Source organism: Nesoenas mayeri, assembly GCF_963082525.1.
Source record: "Nesoenas mayeri genome assembly, chromosome: 11".
Lineage (NCBI taxonomy): Eukaryota > Metazoa > Chordata > Aves > Columbiformes > Columbidae > Nesoenas > Nesoenas mayeri.
In genome coordinates, this window is record NC_137563.1 from 18,773,310 (window position 1) to 18,798,944 (window position 25,635).

General features: G+C 40.3%; 1 protein-coding gene across 5 annotated transcripts; it reads right to left on the bottom strand.

Annotated features, from left to right (window-relative positions):
- Positions 1 to 25,357, bottom strand: IREB2 (iron responsive element binding protein 2). 5 transcript variants are annotated; one of them, XR_013922591.1, is made up of 23 exons: positions 25,235 to 25,357; positions 23,834 to 23,923; positions 20,489 to 20,654; positions 19,203 to 19,340; positions 17,103 to 17,324; positions 15,383 to 15,452; positions 13,997 to 14,180; positions 13,338 to 13,477; positions 12,342 to 12,513; positions 10,907 to 11,007; positions 10,340 to 10,456; positions 9,005 to 9,164; positions 8,025 to 8,160; positions 7,260 to 7,344; positions 6,486 to 6,642; positions 6,087 to 6,211; positions 5,693 to 5,797; positions 5,310 to 5,452; positions 4,569 to 4,716; positions 4,358 to 4,480; positions 3,656 to 3,841; positions 2,842 to 3,192; positions 1 to 2,061 (listed from the first exon to the last, which is right to left on the bottom strand). XR_013922591.1 is itself a non-coding variant. In XM_080351001.1 (22 exons), exons 1-22 carry the CDS (start codon positions 25,251 to 25,253, stop codon positions 3,082 to 3,084), a joined length of 2,898 nt encoding a protein of 965 aa, XP_080207127.1. In that variant the 5' UTR covers positions 25,254 to 25,357; the 3' UTR covers positions 2,071 to 3,081. The 5 variants fall into 5 exon arrangements, 1 of the variants encoding a protein (XP_080207127.1); XR_013922592.1 differs by having other exon boundaries at positions 2,292 to 3,192; XR_013922593.1 differs by lacking the exon at positions 25,235 to 25,357 and adding an exon at positions 24,563 to 25,116 and having other exon boundaries at positions 2,292 to 3,192.
- Positions 25,358 to 25,635: the final 278 nt, after the last annotated feature.

The following is a 25,635-nucleotide window of genomic DNA, read 5'->3' on the forward strand; positions in this document are numbered from 1 at the left end:
CAGTAACATTTTATGCACAATTGTCATCAACTGAACTTAAGATCTATGTATACAATACTTACTGAAGTTAAAACTTACACTGTTCTGTTGGCTTTAAACAGCAGACATTTATTTGCAGTTGCTTAAATATTATTAATATACATAGCTTCATGTCCTTATACTTAGATGTAAAATGTATAAACATCAACACTATCCCAAAGCTTTGTAATTCAGGTGGAGGAGGGAGGAAGAAGGGCATGAGGAGAGAAAACATTTAGGAAAAATTGGAACAGATTCTTCTCCAGACCAAACTGGAGAGAGATCTCTAGGTTACATACATCTAACACAGTCACTTCTTCAAAAAGGTGCACTGCCTCCTATGCTTTAATGTACTAGAAAAGGTCTAATAGAGGTTTGGTGTGCAATGGTAGCACTCTGAGCGTGCCGCACCCCACCTCTGCCACAACGAGGACGTCACTCTCGCCCCTCTAAAGCTCATCTCACCCTAGCAGTGACCAGAGTGCAGCGGCTTTGCTGCCGGGCTGTGGCAGCGCTCGCTGCTGCGCGGGGAGAGGGGACAGGCACGTCACCACGGCTCAGCAGGCAAGCGCTCCCGTCACGGGCAGCTCGGTGCCACGCGGGGAGCAGGACACGGGTCACCCCTGCACTGAAGGGTGGGAGCTGCATGGCTCTGCAAGGCTCACAGCGGGGCTTGAGGGGCAGGACCCACTGCAGCAACACTGGCAGGGGTTGAAGTGGAACAGCAGCTGTACCACGGCACAGCTCAAAAGCTCTGTCGGTGATTTTCAGCCACAGGAGTGCAGCAGAATTACAGTAGTTGCTATGGTAATGCAACCCATCACCTCTCTTAAAAGAGACTTTAAAAGAGGCTTTATTAGTGACAACTTGTGGGAAATCACACCCTTGAAACTGTGCTTAACTTGACAGTGCTGGCTTACCCTGACACAGCAGGGATCACTGGCTCCTGAAGCAACTGTGTTACTGCACTAGGGGTGAGAAGGCTGCATTCCGTTCAAGCATTAGCAGCTATGCAAATTTAACACAGCCTTAGAGTTGTGTTTTTATTTACCACCTGCATGAGGCATCATGTGCCAGCACTGAATTCCTATTTGCTCCCCAATAATGAACATATTTTTGATTTAGTTCGAGAGAACACCTTTGAGCTGGGGAAGAACAGAAACAAAACCAACAACATAGTATCAGACACACTGTTGTACTAGAAAGATCTGCTGAAGAACTCTGGATAAAATTAGCAGAAGTGTACCACAGAACAGAAACTCATTCAACACGCAGTTGAATATAGTGGAGTTGATTTATCATCCATATCAGTGGCAGGGGTCACTGGAATGGTTTTTATCTTGACTAATAGAAAACCACAGCAAAACTAGTGAAATAAAAAACCAGATTATACAGAATTTCTAACTTTGTCCAATAAAATGAAAGGTGTATTAAAGTTATGCCAATGAAGTCAAATTAATTTGGCATTTGAACTGTCAAAAAATTAATATATTGTTAATTATATGTTGGGGCTTTTTTTTAAGGAATGTCAGGAACATACTATTCAAATTTGAACAGTGCATCTGTTAAGTCTGCAAGCCAACTAGCTTAGTGTCTGGTTACAAATTGAAAGCACACCTATCAAACTAATATATAGTACTCTTGAAAGGTTCAATATTGAAGACAATGCTTATCAAGAGCAACAAATCTTAAAGCAAGATCTTGATAATTTATATGCAAGTTATTGAAGTTTTGTTCTCCAAAAGAAATTAATCTCTACATAAACCAGAAGCAGTATTATGAAGCTTTTCAGGGTAGAGCACAGAAATAATCTTGAAGCTGAAGACTCACTTGCACAGGTCAGAAGCCATCAGTGCTCAGTGAAGCGGGAGAACAAGCACTAGTGCAGGAGCTGTGCCTCTCCCGGAGCATCACACACAGAACAGGGCTTGTACCGCCAATGTGCCGACAATTACATGTACAGGAGTTGCAATGGTGTGAGAGCCAGGTTTGCTCAGTACTGTGGGATCCTCAGCAGGGGAACCTGATGCCTGTCCGGAAGAGCTGTAACCAACAGCACATGAGACAACATTCAAGGCAGTACAGCCACCTCGGCTACTCTACATTGACAAGCAAGTCTAATGTATTAGACACAGGCTGTATTTGCAGCAGAGGAATTTAAACAGTCCTAATAGATCTTGGTCAAGATTTTTAAAGGTTAAAATCCTAAGGGAAGGTACTTTGTCTAATGATATCACAGACAGTACAGTAAAGACTGATGTCAAATGACATACTGCATCCCTTGAAGCAGGTATCACAAACTTCAATCAAGGACACTGCAGCTTGCCAGAAAGCTGGGGCACTACACTTGGCCTGCATGAAGAAAATAATTGTGAGCATTTTTTTAAATGCAGAGATGTTTCTCATGAAAAAAATCCATACTTCTAAGCACACAATATTTCATAGCATGAGCAGTTTTAAATCTGGATTTGGATGAAATATAATCCCATAATAAAGGTCAGAAAGTCATGATACAGGGTACCACGGGCCTCACACAGATTGCTTTTTGTGCAGCCTGTAACCTAAAGACCAAGAAATTAAAAACTGAATATGTGTTTTAAGCTCTGGATGAAGAAAAACTATCTTTTTGTTTGGCCTTTAACATTCCATACCATCTGCTATCCTTAAACCAGCAAACAGCAGCACACAGATTTACAGGTGCAAAACCCGAGTGGAAACAACTGCAGAAAACCACCTTACATAATAATCTTCAGCACAATCAGTTTCAGATTTCACATAGTTTATTTACAAAATGGTCTGATAAAACATCCCCTCCATACTTACAGCTCTCTGCCACAATACATATGTTGATTTTAGCAATGTTCAATAGCACCATTAGAATATTATTTAAAATCAGGAAGGATCTTGTTGCAGTTACAATGATTCACAATCTTTTACATCCATGGACGAAGTAACTTTGAGCACACTAGGACTGTTTGCAGTTCCACAGTACAGATTCCTGGGTTCACACAAGGCATTTTCAGAATTACCAGTTATGCAAGGTACCCATAGAGTCAGTAGCTACTATAAGAATCTTCGAGCCACAAAGTTTAGGCTTCCGCCATACTGGTATAACGTTATCTCCATCTCATTCTCAAACAAGGCAATCACGCTGAATACTTTTCCAGTGCTTGTCTTCAAAACAAAAGCAAAAAAGAGACACCAATTAAGAGTTTTGCTTTCACTTGCTTATTCTTGGTTAAGGTTCTAACCCCAAGTTTTGTTTAACACAAGCAAATTCAACCCGCTTCTCAGGCACTGCAGACCCAGACAGTGCTGGGAGCAGCGTGAAGGTGCATTTTAGTGCACAGCTTAGATCCAGCTGCGAGCTACAACTCCATTGATAATAAAGAGGGGGAAAACAATGCCCAAAAGAACAATCAAAACTCTAAGGTGGCATAAAAAGTTGCTTACAAAGAACATATGTACTGGTACTTTAGGAAACTCCAATAGTTATTACAAACTCCAGGCAAGACTAAATTCTCTTTGAAAGTAAGCTTAATTTTTTTCCTCCTTTCAAGCCTCAGGCTTAACTTTTCTTTCTGTGCTTTCAATCATCAGTACATTCAGAGACATTTTTAAAGAATTGCAAAGATACCTTAATATCCAAAGTCATTCCGGGCGACAGCTCTGGAGGGAGCAATATAGAAAACTGCTCTCTGCCAGTGAGACCTAAAACACTTGGATTTTCCCCAGGAAGAAACTGAAGTGGAGCTATGCCAATTCCAACCAGCTGACTTCTATGGCCCTTCTCAAAGCTTTCAGCCAGGACAGCTTTAACACCCTACAAAAAATAAAGTACAGTAGTCAGGAAAATGCAAAAGCAAACTTCAAATATCATATTATGTCCAAAACCTTGCCATTCAAACCAAAGAGTAAAGAGGGTGCTTTGTATGAGTCCTGTGAGCAAGTAGGAACCATCTTTTAGCTTTACAGCAGGATGAAATCAAACAGGGCAGAGCAGGCCCACCCAGCACGAAATGGAGTTGTACAACAGACGGTGACCCGGCTGTAGGCACAAGACCCCAGACTGAACGTCATTGCTTCCACCGCTCCACCGGAACAACGGCTGACCCCAGCTGTACGCTGAGTTAGTGGAAAGAGGTCTCCAATAGCTGGATACTTAACACTCCACAGAGATCAAATGCACTAGTAAATTAATTTCATTGAATAAATTATATTCAAGATAGAGGAGAGTTTCTAAACATATTCATGCCCCAAACTAGACAATATGTTTTTAGGTGTTTCCAGAAAAAAACAAACCAAAAGCACACTCCAAACATAAACAAAGCAGCAGTACCAGTAAAAAAGGCCCTTTTGCGGCCCAGTCTCTTGAGCTACCCAGTCCATACTTCTTTCCTGCCAGAATAATTACAGGGATGCCTTCTTTCTGGTACAGCTCCGCTGCTTCAAACACATCTAGCTGTAGAACAACAAAGCAAAAGAGTCTGCGTGAGTTCTAAGTCCACATCACAACTACAGAGCAGTTATGCAAACAAATGTATTTTTACCGTTTGTCCGGATGGGAAGTGAATTGTTTTAGGAGCTGGTTTTCCTATGAACTTATTCAGAAGCTTGATATTTGCAAAGGTACCTCTTGTCATCACAGCATCGTTACCTCTTCGAGCTCCATAAGAGTTGAATTCACGAGGTGTGAGGCTAGAATAGAAATAACATTTTAAAGGGAATCAGTTATTTTAAAGATTACTTGGTTTAAAACAATATTATTATTTTTACAGTAATTATTGCAGCATCTCTAAGTTTTCAGTGCAAGATGTAAAGAACTACTCATCCAACAAATATATTTATTTTAAAAGATGAACAAGGTGTGCAAATCATTGCTGGATTATTCATAAGGAAAAGTGCCATTTTAAATTGATTTTCTATGACTGTTTTAAAGTGCTTTGAGCAGTACAGTACTTACAGTAGAATTATGAGGAGACTGTTCTAGCTCAAGAATTGTCTCACAGGAGACAAGCCTCTCTACTAATCCTCTTACCTGTGCCAGCATATTTATTAACAAGCTTTCTGCCAAAACAAGAGCTTCACTCATAAATAACATGACCATCCTGGGATTAAAGGCCCATTCATTCTTTACTTACAAACACCAGTAACAGTTACTACGTTGCTTATTCACATATAATGTCCACTTTATCCAGACAGGCATTTCTAAAGGAAAGCAACTGTACCGATCAATTATTCGGCACATGAAGCAGTTAGAATTAAAGCTGTTTAATGTGCAAAGTTCTTACCCTTTGTTGGTCAGATACTTTGCAGCAGCACTACTCCTTGCAATGCTTCCAGCAGGGGATATGTGATCTGTAGTTACAGAATCTCCCAAATAGAGCAGGACATGGGCTTTTTCAATCGGTTGTAGTGAAACCGGTTCTTTGGCCTAAAAGGGAAGGGGTGGGATTGGGGGGAACAACAACAACAAAAATAAGATACATTTTTCTTCCAAGAAGAAAACATATCTGCAATATATGAAGGCACACCGATGTACAGGCTCCACTCATTCCAGAGATACAAATAGTATTTTAAAGATTGAGAAATACACTTAAAGCTTTACTGTAATAGTTATTCCTTTGCTTTGACATAATGCATATAATCGGGTAGATAGAGCCAATGTACTTACAAGCTTATCAAAAAAGGAAGGACATCGGATATAAGTAGATTTTAAATCCCAGGGAAATAAAGTTGACTCAGGTGCTTCCAGTAAATTCCATCTTTTGTTTCCTTTCTACAAAAAAGAAAGTTAACCAAAAAGAACAGAGAAACTGGTTTATGAACTGTTTACATTCTGAAACAAAAAAAACTTGCCAGTGATTTGCTTTTTAATTTGTATTATACAAGTTACCTTATTGGATATTACTGAAGAATCACTATTTTAAAAAAGTACCCATCTCAATCAAGTCCCCCTTTACAGTAATGGAAATAACTGACAAACCAATGATATTCAACTGGAAGATATGATAAAGATTGCATTTCACTGCAGCTTTACGTTATGTAGAACAAAAGACCATTCTTACCTCCATTTTTTCTTTCAATTCCTTAAACATGGACGATATCACACACTCTTCCTCCACCGTGTGAAGTTCTTTTCGGGTGGGCCAAATATCTCGTAAGTAAATACTTTTGCCGTCAAAGCCAGTGCCTGATTAAGATTTTAAACAGAACATAGTAATTTTGAAGAATAAGATATTAGACTTGATATTTATTTTAGAATATGCATATATTCAGGTCTTCAGAGACAGTACCAGATACACAAATAATTTCATCAGTTAAGTGGGTACTTTGCTTTAGTTAAAAGCAACACCAAATATGACTGTGCTTTCTCTTCAATGGTCTTGTATGCTGAAATGCATGTGAAGAAACCTCTTCTACATATGCATTAGATGCAGAAATATAAGATGTAAAGAAATACTTACCCAAAGGCTCAGTTTCAAAGTCTATTCTAACAGTGCCTGCAATAGCATAAGCAACTACAAGCGGTGGAGAAGCAAGGTAGTTGGCACGGACACAGTCACAGAGACGTCCTTCAAAGTTCTTTGTTCCAGACAACACTCCACAGGCAATTATGTCACCCTGAAAGGCAGACCCATATGTATTTTCCTTGGACTTGGTGGTACTTAACAGCCTGTGCTATTTTTTGTTGATTAAGTCAGATGTACTTTTAGCATTCCATTTCAAATATTCATTCTAACACCTCAATTTAAAAGCATTTCATTCTCTCCTGCTACCCTTTCTCCTTCTCCTCCTTTTCACTCCTGACCCTCTGATACTTTCTGCACTCACTTCAGTGAACTCCTCTCTTGCCTTTCAGTTCTTGTAGTTTTCTTCTGCTTCACAGGAAAAAAGTGCTGCAGCTCTTTCAATGCTATGAGTTAAAAATAACTCAAGCACATAGCCCTTGAAAACCCTCCTCTTCATTTATCATACAAAATCTACACACTGCATCCTCCATAAGATGAGATTCTATGTATTTATCTAGCAATTTATATCTCTACACTACAAATACTATTTATTGTGTTTATTTTACATAGCAAGGAATGACCATGGTCTCCCTCTGACATGCAGATGAGCAAAAACATCATGCAGAGTCCAAGCCCACAATAAAGTATATTTTGCACGCGTTCCTGTATTTCTTGATCACTTAACTGGGTGAGAACTATGTCTGTATTCAACAAGCCTGAGAGCTTTACCTGTTTTATTGCATTCCTGATGGCTTCTGGCAAGGGGGCAGTGTTACCAACACAGGTTGAACACCCATAACCAACCACCTCAAACCTACATAGGAAAAAAACCCAATCAAGTAGCACATTAAATTATAGCAAACCAACTTTTTACTTTATTAGCAATCATTAAGATGATTTTTTTCCTTTGACAATCAGACTTTTTAGGAAGCAAACAGGAGACACTACATCTCACTGATGCAAACAGGAATATATGAGGTAACATTTTTGCAACTGATCAAGATAAGTCAAAAATATCTCAAGATGTTGCTAGTTCCCTAAGTCAGGGCAAATGCAGTACCATCCTTCAGAGCACAGCAAAATTATGAACGTAATCTAATTGTTATTGCTACGGAGCAACCAAAAACATGCTAAACAACCCACAACAGCAGCAGCGTTAAGAAAATACTAATACAGGCTGCCCTGACACATTTACATCCAGCTTCCACTTTTTAAATACATAAACAAGTGTATTCTGTCTTGTAAGGCAATTATAAGCAAGCAGATTGCTACAGAAAATAAGAGAGCTCTGAGGCAGAGATCTACACATAGTAAATTGTAAGGTGGGAATAAGATTAAGTAAAACAACTTCAAGTCAGCAAGTAGTTGAAATTATGATCTAGAAAATTAAGAACTGGCCAAACCAAATGAACAGTAACCACATTTATCAACCTGGATAAAATCCAGGTGTACTATTTTCCTCAAACGACAACCGCAGTAGGAGTCACAACTTACCCAAGCTTACTGAGGTACGGCAACACTCCACTTGAACTGAGGTAATGTGTAACCATTCCGCTGCCCGGTGATAAACTTGTTCGTATGTAGGGCTTAACCACTAGGCCAGCTTCAACAGCTTTTTTAGCCAGGAGTCCTACCAAAAAAGAGATGCAGCTTGTTTTGTGTATTCCTTGAAAGAATATCTATCTGATGCTACCTTAGTTAAATTAAGCATAAGAAAAAGCCAGAGGATGACTAGACCTTCAGTTTATTAAGTTATTCAAGCAACTATTTCCTGAATAAAGTTTCTTAACTTGTAACAACATCATTCAGGTTTTTCTTTTCATTCCTATAATGTAGATACCAATTTTATTTTCTATAAGAAAAATCTCTTTCCCATGTTTTAGTTGACAGTGCAAATTAATTTATTCTTCTAATACAGGCCACACAACCTCAAGGGGAAGGTTGCCTTGCTCACAGGGGACCTCAAAGGAAGAAAGCAAGGTCTGAGGAAGGGATAATTGTTCCAGGAAGGCTGTATGCAGCTTGTAAAGGTACAGCACATACTCCTTAACAAGTAGCTAAGGCACAGAACAATTGTTCAACAATATGGATTTTCTTTCCAGATTCTGCAGCTAACTATAGTTCAAGCTGCTGTCACCCAGGACAGCATCTGAGCTCAAGCCCACCTCCTGCACCAACAGTGTCACCATGTGCGTAACAGTGCCCTACAACTGCTTCCCTGTTAAAATACGACCAAACGTAAATGTTTTGCAGTTACCATCCTTAACACTGCTTTGTGACACAAATTTTGACCTTGTATTATTGAAAAGTAGCTTTCATTATATAAACTCCAGAACATAAAACAAGGCCAAAACTTTACAGTTTCAGATCTTTAGCTCAAGTCATTACAAAGAACCTACAAAAGTGAAGGTAAAGGCTGTGTAAACATAGGAACACCATTCAGATCCAGTCAGTTGCCACTAGTCACAACATACCTGCAGCAAGCATGACAGAGGGATTACAGTTGTTTGTACAGCTGATCACTGCAGCAATGACAATGCAGCCATGAGATAGCTTGTATTCATTTCCTTCATACTGAACAGGTACAATGTCATTCTGTTTCTCAGCTGCAATCTGAAACCCTTTAACGCCACACTAGATGACAAAAAATACATGTCAGCAGTTATTACAGTAGAGCAAATATGACATTACAGCAAGACCAAGTGAATCCTCATCTTAAAAATACTACTCAGCTGTCCCATTAGGAACCCTTGAAGAGATTTCAAAAGTAGCCCTCAGTTCATGCCTCTCTCTGCCTCTACAGAGGACTCATCCTTCTTTCTGTGTAATTGCTTTAACTTTGCAACAGTTGTGCACAAATGCCAGTGAAAACGCACAGCTGATCACACGATCATTTCCTGCTGTACGCAAAAGAAGAATCCCTTACGAGCAGATGCCTAATTCTGTACAATACCGGTTTCTGAATTAAAATCATAAGTGATATTTTACTTGGAAGAGGATTATAACTCAAAGCAGACTCGGTCCATTAACATTTCACACCCTCCAGCTTTTCAGCACTCGGGCATCCTCTGAGCCATGATCAGTTATGATTTCTCCCTCTGCCACAATTGATTGTTCTGTATTACACACCTCATTGTGAGTCAGAAATGCCAAAACTAACAGAAAGAATTTTTACAGAGTGTTTAAGTGTAAATGTTTCTAATACTCCTGCCAGCCTTTGACTTTAATTAAAAACACTACAAATGAAGATGTATTCCTCTATTAGCTGCATTCTTAGATACTTATGCATATTTCTAACCCAAAATACCACCTTCAGAGTAACAACATGTCCTCTGTCAAGTAAAGCCGCAAGCAAAAATCACTTGCTAAGTTAAGAACTCAGAGCACTGATTAGCTACAAATCTTGGAAGTCTTTCTGCACCTCGTTTAAGACATGATGAGCATTCTTTTCTTATGGTAATTCTGGCTTGGAAATTAAGTAAAACACAGCTGTTTAAAACACTCTGAAAATGAGAAAATGTTTCCTAAGCTTATGCTATTTATGACTTAAGGTTCTCCTCCCTAGCAATCTAAAGTGTGAAAGTAAGGACTCTTGGAAGTTCATGTTCCTGACACACACACCTATGATTTACGAGCTACGAGCCTCAGGACACTTGCCAAGCAAGAAAAAAATACCACAGGATAAACTGTCTACTTAGCAATAAAGAGGGCTCAGCAGGTATGAAAGCAATAAGTAACATAACATTTATTCATGTAGATTCACAGAATCACAGGAAGTACCTTTTGTAGAGTACATGAGTTGTACAAACCTTTTCATTTAAGCAGGCTTGAAAGTCGCTTTTCATGTTATTAACAGCCACTCTGTCTTGGGACCTCTTGGGGCCGCTGACATATGGAATTATAGAACTTAGACTAAATTGCACTACCTAAAAAAAAACAAACAAAAGGCAAGCGTTATCAATCCCAGCCCAACATTACATTGAACATACTCTTGAGACATCCAGAACCTCTTTTGTTTAACATTCAAACATTCTGAGACAATAAAACTCTGGGCTTCCATTTTTCAAGACTGCCTACGGTAAAAGGCTGGTCATCTTATTCAAAGTGTTGTAACATTAACTTTTCTATCATCCATGAAACTCACCTGATCACTCAGGAGCAAGAGGAATATCTGAGCAAGAGGGTATCTGTTAGCCAACATTTACTGTACTTCTCCCTTCTCTCCCACATCCCCTCTGTATTTTGCTTCTCAAAATTGTGAGTTAATAAATACAACTTTTATTAGAGCAATGCAAATTACAGCAGAGACAGATGAATTAAATCAGCAGTAGTTAGTTATTATGAGAATCAAACATACAGAAACATCCCAAGCATACCTGGGAATACTCAGGTTCTCTGGAAGAACTCTCATGATTTCTAAATAACTTCACAGCTTTAAGATATGCTTCCATGACCTCAAGCTTGGCCTTGTCAAAACCTTCGGAAGGATTGAGAAAAGTCACATTAAAAATTAAAATAAATAACACAATTCTCAGAAATTAAGATTGTTTCAAGCATACGAAATACATCCTTGGACATCCAAAGTACTTTTGTTCAATGCACACCACTCCCATATCCAACCTCCAGGAGCTATTCGGGAATGATACATAAATTAAAATACTTTAAAAGCTTTTTTTCTTTACTTTAGCTCAACTTTCTCACCTCATAGCAAGGAACAAAATAAGCTGTTACAACTCTAGCAATTGTAACTAACTAAATTTACAGATTTGTCCCTGAAGTTTGTCAAGCTTTTCTAAGATTTACTCTTTTAATACAGATCATGTGCTTAGTTGATAATAGCCAGCATTACCAGCTACTGTTAGAAAATGGTTCACTTGTTCTGCACTGAACAGAAAAAACATGTTTGTTATTAAATTACAAATGTTTAACTCATATTTAAAAGTGACATATTTCAGTGTCAGAAAGGCTTACTAATGTGTTGTGGTTTTTTTTGCTATCTTTTACCCTATGGTTTTCTGTGTTTGCAGTAGCTTGATAAATAATTGACATCCTTCTAGCTTAGCCTGAAATGCCAGTGAAATAATGCTCTCCAAGGAGGAGAAAAAGTAATATGAAACATGTTGCAATTTGTTTTGTGGCTTCATTCACTTCTAGAAATTATTTTAGATTTTGATTTCATAGGGAATCTACAGGTAGTTAAGGGATTCATCTCATATTAAGACTTCTTTTCCATACACTTTCAAAATATAAGTGAGAATTGTCTTAGTACTTTTCTTTTAAAGGTTTACCTATGCTTTCAACAACAAGGACTCATGATGTTGAAAAATAACATGCTGTTAGTTAATCAGCTATTAGGCCAATGGACCAGACTGGGCACAAAGCTCAGGGGGAGGTCAGCTATCGCACACCAGCGTTGTGCATACAAAAGCTACAGCCTCACTGGAATACGTGGGATATGTGGAGACAAAACAGGCCACAAGGAAACATTGGTGCCAATGAAGCAGGTCAGTAACTCAGATCTGAATGCCATAAACTAAGCAGCCCACAAAACTAGCCCACAGTAAACATGTAGTACAATTTGTGTGATAGATGTTACTCAGATGAATGAGATTCTACAGGATGAAAGTTGTAGCCAAGTATATTCTATGACACAGCCTGTTACTATACAGCAGAATTGTATACACTAAATCTACAGCAGAACTCTGCAGGAAAAAAACACTGTTCAAGAACTATGGAGTTTTAAGCAAAGAATGTATTGCTGCATCTCTAAAACGCTATTACAATTAATCACTGTTTTAATTTCATTCTTACCTGTATGCTTTAAGTGCTTCAGTGTCACATTATCAACAGGGAAAAAGCTCAGAATAGCACCATACTCAGGACACATGTTTGCGATTGTGGTTCGGTCTGCTACAGACAGCTGGGAAACTCCACTCCCAAAAAACTCAACGAATTTTCCAGCAACTTCAGCTTGCCTAAGATGCTGTGTAAAAGAACACACAACATTTGTTATGTGAAAAGGTACAATGGACGCAATGTTTGTTGCCACAACTCACAATTAGCAAGTCATGAATGTTTAAAACAAAAAGCTGAAACCTTAAGACCCACATCTGCAAAAAACACACCAAACCCCAAGCCCCATTAACATACTGGGTTCTGAAAATCTACACTGGAAACTGACATAATAAACCACCTCCATCTGCAACTCAGTTCTTCAGGCTTCCTAGTCAGGAACAGACTACTTCAAACATGCCAGAAGGAAGACTGGATTTTCAAAGCAACTGCAGCTCTTCGATGTTTTGACACCAGCTCTTTACCTACTACAGCAGTGACACTTTGTGCCATCCTGGTAAAATCCTGTCTCCAGAAAATACGTTCTTGAGTTACACCAGCCTACAGCCATACATAGGCCTTGTGTCTTGCAGGACTATTTTGGAACAAAAAGGGTATCTGGAAAAAGTTGCTGAGCTAGAGAAGCAGCCTACATGCCGCCTGCTGGAGAATAATGGAAACAGGCTTCTTTCCTCTGCCCCAACCCTGAACACATGCTTTGCCTTTTTTATTTATAGGCCTTCTTTCACTCAAAAATGATTTAAAAAATAAATGAATATGGAGGGAAAAAAGAAAAAACACACACCACTACTTTGAGGACTATTAAACAAAAATGTTTAGACAATATTTGTATCTTTCTGCACTATTGTTATCAAAGGTATTCTAAAAATACTCCCAGCATTTACTTCAGTTCTCAAACATCACCGGCAGAACACGCAACAAACTCTGCCTTGTTTGAAAAGGCATCCCACTCACCTTCGTGATGCTGAGAACAATATCTATGGATGTAGCAAGTGGGCTGGCGGTACCTGTCAGTTCACACCCCACCACCTCGGGCAAAGTGAGGGTAACGGGCATCCCCAGCATCACTGCTTCTGTTTCAATCCCCCCAACACCTGCAAGGACAATATTAGGTTGCTTTTTATTGGTTTAAGTAACCAAGACTACATATTTTGAGGTCCCAAAAAAATCTAGTAAATCTCTTTCTATTAAGCCTAAATGCTACAGCAAGAAAAGTTCTCTGTTAAATATCTGTACATGAAAAATAAAACCAAGCAAGACTATTGCTGAAGTTAGACTTCGCATTCAACCAGAAAATGTTCTATATCTAAAATTAACTTTCCAAAAGAAAAAGAAACCTCTGTATGACAGATGTTATACCACATGCACAAACAGCTCTTATTTGAATATCAATAGTTTTTTGGCTATTTTCTCTTTAAATTACAAAAAGCAGTTTCTGAATGTAAGCAACTGTTAGCCGAGATTACTTATAGACACAAAAAACATTGTGAAGAAGAATTCAAGACAGAGTTGCTTATGCTTGAGATAGAAATATCCAGTGGGAAGACAGTATTTCTCAGTAATGCTTTACAACACCTTTCAAAGTACTATCGAGTTGCTCTGAGCATACTTACCCCAGCCCAAGATACCCAAGCCATTCACCATGGTCGTATGAGAATCTGTGCCAACCACGCTATCGGGATATAGGAAATCTTTAACTTCAAAAACAACTCTTGACAAATGTTCCAAGTTAACTTGGTGCGCCATTCCAGTCTCAGGTGGAATTATGGAAACATTCTTGAAAACCTTTGAACTCCACTGTAATTTTTCCCAAATGAGAAAAAAAAGAGTTGCATGTTTTCAAAGGTATATTAAATTCTTAGAACATAACTAAAATAACAAAACTAACCTGCAATAAAACAGTACTTGCTATTTACACAAGTGGGTTTTGGTCATTTGTCAAACAGAGCTATGCAATCCCCTTGGATTCTATACATTCTTAATCATCAACAAACCCATTCATTCCATTCCTGCTGAAGGCTGAATCAATAATTCATACCTACCTTTCGAAAGCAGGGCTGCATCAATCCCTTTCCTTCCAGCACACACAACTGATTTTAAGCTCAGCTAAGACCAGTGTTTAGAGAACAGAACCTAAGCACTTGTACTTCAAGCAGAATTTAGTTTAGGTTCTACACTCCTGGGTGAGACGGAAGATACAATTTAGAAAAGTGTCTTGCTACACACAAACTCAGGATGCTAGACTTAAAAAAGCTGGTGTGGAAACTTGTAAGAAGATTCAGCTTGGCAGTTTCCCTCTTTAATAATGTAAAAGCTAATTTGCACCTTTCAGACGTAAACCACCTAACATACCAATTTGAAAACATTTTTATACCATTGCATCGGATTCCCAAACCACGTTAAATTAGCAGTTGCACATCAAATACCAAAGTTGCAGATTCATGAGTAGCAACAAAGCAGCCACTGTTCCCCGCACAAGAGTGCCATTAAAAACAAGTTTACCAGCACCGCTGCTGGGCTGGAAAGCAGCTACACCTCAACATCGGCTTCTCTTCAGGCTTCCAGCCTCAGTAAAATTTGTAAGAGAAGCACTGGCAAACTAACCTTTTATCCCCAAACTCTGCATGACCTAAGGCACTAAGCTCATCAAGAAGCATTAAAAAGATTAATGCTTCATTAATATCTACTTTGCCCGCTGTCTTCACACTAACAAGAACCAAATCAAACAGCACAGCCGTTTTCAAGTTAGAATTATGAAAAATTATCTCCTCTTTAAGCAACACCTAGATTTAGAACCTCTGCTGCCTAACAAATTTTAAAGACATAAATCATGTTGTTCACCAATTTTCTGTTCCCATATTAAATTCACATTTGAGAGTCTGACCTTTGCAAATGATTACATTTAATTTATCATCCAAACCTGAACACTGGTAGACAAACAGAGCAGGCTCTTTAAACAACCAAAACACAACAGAAGGCCCACAGGTACATAAACATACCTTAAAAAACTGAAGCCTCTCTCTATTTCTGCCAAATTCCATCTCTTGATTTTTCAATACTGTCTCAGGCCTAGGAAGATAAAGTTTACAAACACTGTCACAATTATTTCAAATTACAGAGGAACAATATGTTATTTTTGCTTGTTTGATGAAAGACTCATTTAAGCCTCCGGCAAAATTTGAAGTGGTTTATTAGAACAAAGATAATTCCTTCCTTGCAGCAAGCTTTCTGTAAACAGTGAAAAATAACTGATTTCATCTGCGCTGTGCTTGAGAACATGTTCATTCTAGGTATAGTTTGCCTAAAGTATTTGATCTCAAAAAGATTCATTTTAAGAGATCTATTCCAAGCATATACTATAATACACAGAAGCTCTTTTCTTCAGTAGTCTTACAGAGTGCACACCTTGAAATTCAACTGTCATAAAGAATAAAGATGTTCAGTAGTTCATGTAAAAAATACCCTCCATGTTCAGCACCAGCCCTTTCCCAGCTGAGTAGAGCATCAGGGCAACAGTAACTATCCTCCATTTCTGTATTTTTTGCCTCCAAGCCACATTTTTTTCTTTCTAAAGTACTCATCAGTAAGTACACTCTCATAAGTGAACCCTCTTTTCTTAACTAGTGTTATTTATTAAGATATTGATACTCGCTATAAAGAAGTAATCCACAATTTCAGAGGAGTGACCTCTGCTTTGAGAAGGTGGACAATAACAGGAACACACTTGCTTTGTACCAGGAAAGAAGTCCCCAATTTCCTAGCGGTGTATTTTACATCACAACCCTTCCCTTTCTCTGCAGTGTCAGAAGGTTAGTGGCTGTACTACGGCTTTGCCAAGCCCCTGGGGACAGTCATCATTCACGCCGCGGCTTCATAATACCACTGCTGGTTTGCTGCCACAAACATCAATACTGCTGAAAACATCATTAATTCTGCATCCCTACACTTGTACTAAGCATCAGTATTTGCATATCTATAAAATTACCAAGACAATCAGCCCCATATCACTGTGAGATACAGATCTGATCAGCTTTTAAATTCTACACCTGTCCATCACAGGAAGAAAGGGCTCTGAACAGTCTATCAGAGAAAAGAGGTGGCAGCTGGAAGAGGAGGATGATTACACGTAATTGTCATAGATGGAATGGTACCCAATGATCTGTCAATAATACTGAAAATCAGGAAGAGGCAGATAAATGAGGTTCCCCTGGGCCTTTGCAAATAGGCAGGATATACACTGAATTTCAACTCAATGACAGATGGACTGTGAGATTCCATAGAAGCTAGACGATGATGAATAGGCTAGTTCCTAGTTCTTTAAGAACCAGAGACTTTTGAAGAGCTCCCACAAAAAAACCCTAAAATTTGCTTTCAGAAATAAACCAGTACGTCACTGATTTATTCACTGAGCTTTACTTAACATACAAAGGATTACTGCCACGTTTTGTTATCCTCGTAAAGAATGAGGGAAGTATCAAAATTTATAAATCACAACCATGAGTCACACATTTGGCCACCTGCACGGTGCTTAGTAAAGGCCTTCTTGTCCACAAAAAAATATTGTAGACTAATTCAAATCTGCTATATCAGACCTTTTAGCACAAGGTGAAGAGTACAGAAGGATGTTTAGAAAAACACAACACATGTCTATGAACTGTCACAGGCAGCGCTTAACAACACAGAAGGCTGCAAATAATTCGAAAAAGGAAGCTTTCATACTCGTGCACGGGCTGAAGATGGAAAGGACAGAGGATGGGCGTGTTCTCGATCTGCGCAGAAAATGGTCCCGAGTTGCGACTCGACTCCCCGGTGCTGCAGGGCCCCTTGCAGCCCGTCTGAGCCCGGCAAGGCGGCTTCCGAGGCTGCACTTTGAGTGGAGAAAGTTTTGCCATCGGCCTCTGCAAATCTCCACCTCCAGGATTTGGAGCATTCTGTATTGCACTGTAACATTAAACAGAAGAATAAGTTAGACATAAGGAATTTTGTGTCTTCCCTTTTTTTCCTCCCAATCCCTTCAGCAGATATCTGGGAAAAGAAGTTATTTTACTAAAACCCTGTTGCAAAGTAAACTGCAACTGGATAAGCTTAGATAACTGAACTAGTGTGGTAGTGAGCAAGTGAAAAGAACTGGATTGTCTGAAAGATTAATACCAGACAAATGACTCCTTCAGTTTGCTCACAACAGACCAGAAATCTTTATAAATAATGTTGCAAAGGCTAAAATCAGGGTTTTAAACTTCAAAGGCATGGGTAGGGCCTCATCCAAAATGTGGATTTGCTGAACATGTTTCTTTTTTTAAGACTGTACTGTACATGTTTTGTTAGATACACAGGGGAATAAGCACAGACAAATATTTCTCAAGGAAATAAATGTATCTTCATAAAATTCTCAGAGGCTCAGGTAAGTTTTATACGCTATTCAAGTCAGACAGCAATCATGCATAGAAGTTGTTGGGGTTTATTTTTTTTTTTTTTAAATAAAGACTATATAGCACACTAGTCTCTATTCGTACAATATTCAGTCTTTGCATGAGAGCAAAGAAAACTTGTGAAAAATGAATTACTTTTTACATTTCAATATTTACCAAATCATTGATATGTAATTAAAGCCACTGCTTTCTTCTGATTTAGTAACACAGAAATATACATAGTTATCAAATTGCAGGCTATTGCACGGCCTCAGAGGATACCTTGTCTAAACCCCACTTAGTCCAGCAGCCTCTGATCAGCAGGAGATGGAAGCTCCACAAAAGCAGCACAAACCACCTTGTAGTGAAAGGTTTCTTATCAGGGGCCAGCAGCTGCCAAGATGCTGTAAGCTTTCCAAAAGTGAAACTACAAAAACCGGACTTATCATGACAAAGCAGCATGTTGAGACCTCTTGCCAACACTTGGTCTTTCTGATAATTTTAGGTCAGCCTAACCACAACCAGACCAGCTGTCCCTCCAGGCACAAGAATGGACAGACCGCAGAACTGAACCACCACATATGCAACACAACAAATGATTTGCTGCTTCTTGCTCTTCACTCTTCTAATCCTAACCAAACCAAAACCCTTTATGTATTTGGAAGCTCTACAGAAATGACTCACACACCCCTGGCCATTAACTTTTAAAATTCCCAAAGAACTTGAGCAATTCACACAATTGTGCATGAGTTTGAAAGGCTCCACGACGGAGGGGCAGGGGAGAAGGTGGAGGGGAGCTGCACTATTTACTTCAGCAAACACTGAATAAAACTCCAGCTTCTCCTCTTCTGCAGAACTGTTTCTAGCAAAAGGCAGCCCCAGGCTGTTTTCATCACATCACTGCCTGTCAGAAAAGGAAAACCAGGCTGTCAGTTTTCCAGCCCTAATATGTTTCCAGACATATTCCTACAAGTACACTTCTCTCTGCAAACACATGCAGCCTTTTTAAACATCTTGTAAAATCCAGGCCCATAATGGGCTGAAATGACAGTCTTTCAGTATGTCCAGCAGGATTGCAAGCCATTTCTCTGGAGCTGTGACAAGGCAGACAGTTAAAAATAAGTTTTGTTTAACATTAACAGTAAAACCAGGATAAAGCAAAATTACAAGCGTGCCTAAAATTTGGGTTGCCAGTCAGCTTCTTCCATAACCCCTCATAACCATTCTTTCTCTCCTTCAGGAGTGTTATTTTATCCATTTTTATGCAGACTCTTTCCGATACTCATCAGGTCCAGTTTCACGGATCCACACATAACAAATAATTTGATGGGATAGTACCAAGACCAGAGTGAATCCACGGTTCAGTATCAGATGAAAATGTATGGTTCATCACAAAAATGAGGTACGTTACCATTTGCTGAAATCAATCTGCAGAGAATGGTCAACGGTGAGATCAGTTGGGCAGGCAGGATTGACTTTCACAGGATCTCCTCCAGCATTCCTCACGGCCTCCCTCATGGCAGCAAAATCCACCATGGCTGGAATTCCACTAGCAGACAGAAAACCAGAAGAGTATAACAACGTGGGCCATTAATTCACTAAAATATACAAGCTTCTTTTAAACTTAAAAAGTTAAAGTCTAGATCTACCTAAATTTTATTTCAGATGATAAACCCCTACTATTCTATTATCTAAATTTTAAAGAACTTGAAACATCTTATAAATTAATGGAGTTGGTACTTATTCACAACAAGCAACAGCATGTTTGAACATACCAAACAAGAAAATAGGAACATCTAAGAATTACATTTCTCTTTCACCTGAAGTGCAATGGTACTTCACTACAAAACTAGTTTTTAGATGCTTAGTCTCTTTACAACACAACCTTTCTGCAAACAATGCTTGTGCCATACATTTTAACACTTTAACGTGTATTATCACTCTTCTTAAAGAGCCGCCATTTCTGAAGCTCACAGCATTTTACAAAAATATTCTTGTTGCTATTATATAGATAAGTGCACCTGAAGTACAAAACTGAGGACAAAGTTTATACAACACAGTAGTATATAAATCTTCCTGGCTTAACTTACTAAGCAGAAGTTACCTCTTATTATTAATATCACAATTCCTTTTTAAATTATCTCACTTCTTGACAAGCAAAACAGCTTAAATTTAATATTTTCAAATTGCTGAAGGGCTGCCCTTTTAGCTATGCCATACTCAAATTATAAAGAAAGTTAATATCCTAAGAGACTTTTAAAATATATGTATTATTCATGGGTTCAATTGGATTGCATATACTTGTGGAGTAAGCAATCTTCAGTTATCTCAAGCAAGAATCCTACATATTTCAATGAAGTGTCAGCCATCTGGCTACAGCCAAAATGTCACCACTTCCATTTGTGTTCTGGCTCTTATCATGTAAAGCGTTCCTAGTAGGCCAACAGCTCCAGGCTCACCAATCTATGCTAAAACCAGGGTACCCTATAGAACAACTCCTGTCCTTGCATCACACGGAATTATCCCGAGGAACCTACGGGACAGCAGAAGCAGCGCACAGGTTTCTACTGAGAAAGAGAGGTACTTCAGCAGCAAAAGTCCAAGTGCTAGTTTTTTTCAAGGTAAAGAATTGTACATACAGCTCTGTGAGTTGACACAGATCACTTCAGAGCTTTTGGCATACACAGACACACTTACGTAAAGTCTTGAAGAACAACTCTGGCAGGACAGAAGGGCACTTCAACATTATTCTGTTTTGTTTTCCAGTCTAAGATGTTCATAGCATCTGTTTCTTTCACCAAGAAGCCATCGCAGTTACGGACACTGGATTCGAACAACACTCGTATGGAATAAGGCAGAGTATCTAGGGTAAAGCAAAGCGACTTAATTAGTGCAACACCTTCAGCTTCTGTAGTTTTTTTAAAAGTTACAATCTCACATTTCTGAATAATTCAGCTTTATTGGGGATTGGAAGGATGAAAACTACAGGAGCCTACTTTTTCCAGTTGTGTTGGGTTTGATCTTTATTACTCAATATGGAACAGCAAGTTGCACAATGTATACATTGCAGAAAATGAGTTATATGGGATTTGGACAGAAGATACCAATGGCTTGACTGCACTGTGTTATGGCAGTGACATTTAGGAAGGTATGCTATGCTGGCAGGAGAGAGATGCAAGGAATCTGGAGCTGGGATTAGTGATCAGAGTGGATGAAAAGCAACAGTTAGAATATTCAAAACTGTTTTTTAACCGTGAATTTCAACATTTCATTACTTGAGATGTCAAGTCAAAAGCATCTAAAGCTAGAATATTTTCTTTCTTTTTTTTAAATGACCAGTGATACGAAGACCAGAAACTATTCTGCCATGTGCTCTAAAATTAAACACACTCCAAAAAATAAAGAATGACATTTCACTAAGTACAACTTAGTAGTTAGTTTATTACTGATCTGGATTAAGGTATTGACTAGAAGCAGCTTTCTGGCACAAAGAAAAATTAGGGAACTGGAAACAAGAATGAAAAAAAAAGCAGATGTCACTATTCACTGCAAACAAACAAACAAATCTATATTAAGTCACATTTCTCCCCATTATTTTCAGTACCATTCAAGCAGGCAAATGACTTTATAAGAAGATAGAGTTAGCTGGAAGAAGAAAATGAAACAATTAAGTTCAGCCTTTACCAAAAAAGTCCAATTTGGTGGTCTCAACCTAATCCAGAGGTTTGGCCGCAAACTATTAATATAGGATTTGCTGACTCTGTTCTCACTGCACATGTCTTTCTCAGATATTATCCATTGTGGTCTAATAAGACAAGTCACTCAAAACAATATAAGAACAACATCAAAGATGTTTAATCAGCTATAATGCCACCACTCTATTTAAAAGCCAAGTTACCAAAGGAAAAACTGTTTCGCTTTTTCTTGGATCACAAGTAATACACAGCGCAGCCATACAGTGATAAATCAAACTGTCCATGGTGCTGCTCAGCAACCATCAGCCACAGAGAAGCGACGGCTTCTCTCTCTTAGGCACCAGCAACTCACATCCCCAACACTTTGTATAGTTTGGGCCTCCCAGGATCCAAGAGATCTCAACAAATGACATCATGCCCAGGGAAGGGACCTCCACGATGGTTATGGAGCTGCTGCACATGACACACAAGAACAGCAGGAGACACGGGTCTGCTCGCCCGAGGAGAGAACGTCGAGTGAGATAACTGCAGTCATTCACTGCCTCATCGGAACCGCAGAGAAGGGGAAGCGTGACAGAAAAAGTCACAAGGTGCGGGAAGGGACACTGTGACTGCATACAAGGAAAAAGAAGTTTCCCAAGGAGGGTGGTCAAGCAAAGGATCAAGAGAGGAGATGGAACCTCCGTTCTCACAGATTTGTGGAGCTCAGTCGAGAAAGGCTCTCCAAATTAACTCTCATCCCAGCAAGAGCCTGGTCTAAATCATTCTCAGGTCTTTCTAGCTACCATTTTCCCCATAACTGAATACTATTTTACAGGCTAGAAAATCAGATTCTCCCTAGCAAATTGGCAAATAAATCAATTAACATTTACATTAGTAATCTGATTAACTTAAACAAGCACTTATTGTCAGATTACAGTCAGAAGCCCCCAGGTAGAGGGCAAACAGGCAAAACCCAAAATTAATGTTCTAGCAGCAAATGCAATGAGGAACTCCAGATGCTGGATTTGCTATCAGTACTGCGCCGCATTGTGTTTAAACTTTATTTTATATATTGCTAACATGCAGCTCCCATGACACTTCCAACTTCCGCACGGGAGTTTCTATAGGAAGACAAGGACACTCTTAGTCTATTTAGGCTCCTTCTCTGAGTATCTTCAGGAATATCCACGGCTGCTCCAAGCTTTATGGCACATCTTAGCAGAAAGTAGTACCTTCTGTTGGTACTTCCAAGCCTATCGAGAGGCTCTTCAAAACACTCCTGTAGAACTGAGTGGTTTTGTTACTACCACACTACTGCTTCTTCCTGGGCAAAGCCACAAACAGAAGCATTCTACCTCTTCCTTATGTGCTTATCTGAAAGATTAACTTCATTTTACAAGTAGCTGAAATTTGCAAGAGCACACAGCTATGACAGGGAATTTTCAGCAGCCACTGTGCATTAGTTCCCCTCTCTTCACTTCAAACAATAGAAAAGTAGTTACTGCTGTCAAACATGGGTTTTAAGTGAAATAGCCACTGGTAATTTTGAGTTAAGAAACATCACAAATTCTCTGAACATAGGAGAGTAAATCAGACATTACAAAACAGCAAAACTGGAAAAAAACATACCTTTAATATGTACGTCAGGTAAAGTATTTTAGGAGTTTACCATGAAAGGGAAAAAAATAATAAGACTATGTTTTGATTATCTGCAAGAGTAAAGCCTGTTGCAGCTGACACTGATCTATAGCCCCCTCCATCTGCATGTATTTCCCATTCCCATCAGACGTGCACACACTTTATTTTTTAAAAGGCAGCCAGACACAGAGACCAAATAAAAGTCTTTCTGGCACCTACCACTTAGTGATATATTACACACTAACAACATACTGTGATTAAGCAATTGTTTGAACACCATAAAACCTCACTTCTCTGCAGCAATTGCAGTAGAAGCTATGTTCTAGTAAACATACAATTACCCACTGTCTGAGTTTGCTTGGTGGGGTGAAACTGGAACACCAAGAAGCAATACAAAGTTTAGAGTAAAAACTATATTTATTTTTGGTATTACACAAGAGTTCTCTCTCAATTTTTTCCAAAAGAGAAATTATTCTGATTTTGAATATTGCTGAGAACTCCAGCAACACCCACACTTTCTCCCTTAGGGGAAAAAAAAGCCACATGAAGTTATTACCATCTACTAACTTCATAAAGCAACAACAGAGTAGAAAATTGTAATACTTCAAATACACCTGTTAGGAATTCACACAGTCACAACTGCATCTCCCAACATTTTACAGCAGTAAGTACTGCATGTTTACTCCTGGTGCCACCCTAATTACAAACAACTGAAAAGCCTCATTACCATACTTGGCGCCTCCAAGCTTCGAGACATTGTAGAACTTCTTTTGTGGATAGTTTCCTAATGCTTCAATTACCAGCTGGTAAGGGCTTCCTGGGGGAAAAAGTAAAAAAAATTACAGCCGTAAAAGAACAGAAGGTTTGAGTACCAATACAGGACTCATAGGAACAGCTTGTTATTTCTGATTTTACCAAAAATAATGTTCCTCTAGGACTGCAAGTACATCATAATATGGATTGAGACACCTAATGATGTAGATGCATGACAAAGATGAACTGTAACACTAGGTACATACAGGTCACACAAGTAATCAGCAGTCACGCACCTGAACACATTTGACCTTTATTGTCTCAGTTTACCATCTACAAAACAGGATTAATACACCTCACCAACTTAGATAAGAGATATCTGTCTTAATATAGTAGAAACATAAAGCTTTAAGTGCTTGGCTAATGACACGCAAACAAGAGACAAAAATCAATCTCATTACAGCTAATTAGGTGGAGAGAATAAATAACTTCTTGAGAAGTAGCAGCTCACAAAAAGAATGCCTTAATGCAATTGCCAGCAAACTAAAGGGACAGTGCCAATGATGCACTCCCTCAGACCTAAAGAACTTCATATAGTGAAAGTCTAGGGAAATAAAATCCAGATTACAGTGGGGAAAATGGTGTTAGTTCCGACATCACCGAGCACAAACACCAGACGCTGGGTCTGCAGCAGAACACTTACCCTTTGTTTGCTGCTTGCTTTGATTTTACACTACAGTTACGCTTTCGTGGCCAAACAAGTGCTACATCATCAACACCCAACAAAACCTGCGCCACTTCAACAGCCGAACAATTAACACGGCCCCCCAAATTGAGCCAAGCACCGTTCAGGCCTCGGCCCAACGAGCAGGGACCTTTACGGGCACGACATCCCCCGCCCGCCGCAGGGTTTGCGGCGGAGAGAAGAGAAACAGGGACAAAAATGGTGGTGAGGAATAACGGGAGGCCCGGCGGGGCGCGCCCAAAGCCGCGGCCCGGAGCCCCGGGCAGCCGCCGGCGGGCGGGCGGGCCCCGGAACCGCCGAGAACAAAGCGGCTGCCGCGGCGGGGCTGGTAACGGGCCCGGAGGCTGGCGCTGGATGCCCCGAGCAGCGGGGGGGCCGCCCCGCTCCCGCCCGCCGCGGTCCCGGGCAGCGCTCCCGCACAAAGCGCGGCGGGAGGGAGGAGAGCGCAGCAGGAGCCGCCTCACAGCGCCGGAGCCGCCTCACAGCGCCGGGGCCGCGCTCGGGCCGGGCCCGCTCCGCCGCCGGCCGGTGCGGAGGGGTCAGGGGGCGGCTCAGGCCGCGGGAGTCCCGCCGGGCGGGATAACGGCGGCCGCCGAGGCTGAAGGCGACGCCGGGCCCGCCCGCACTGACCTGGCCTGACAGGGTCCATCGCTGGCGACCATATTAGCTCTGCGGGGAGGGGAGCGGGGCCGGGGGGAGCGCGGCCGGGCGGGGCGGCCCCAGCTCTCGCGAGACTGCGCCCAGCGCCCCGCCTCCGGCAGCGCAACCTCGCGAGAGCTCAGCGGCACTGCCCAGGCCTCCCGCCGCTCGCGGAAGGGAAGGACACGAGATCTCGCGAGGCTTTGGGAAAGGGCGGAAGAAGCCAAGTGAGGGCGGCCGCTTGCTCTCGTGATACCTGTGAGGCCGATGACGAGCGCGGCGGGGGCGGAGCTGCCCTGGGGAAGCGCTTCCAGCCAGGGGCGGCCCCTGCGCGAGCGTGGCCGCGGGCACCGCCTATTGGCCGCTGCCCGAGGAACGTGCGGCCCCACGTG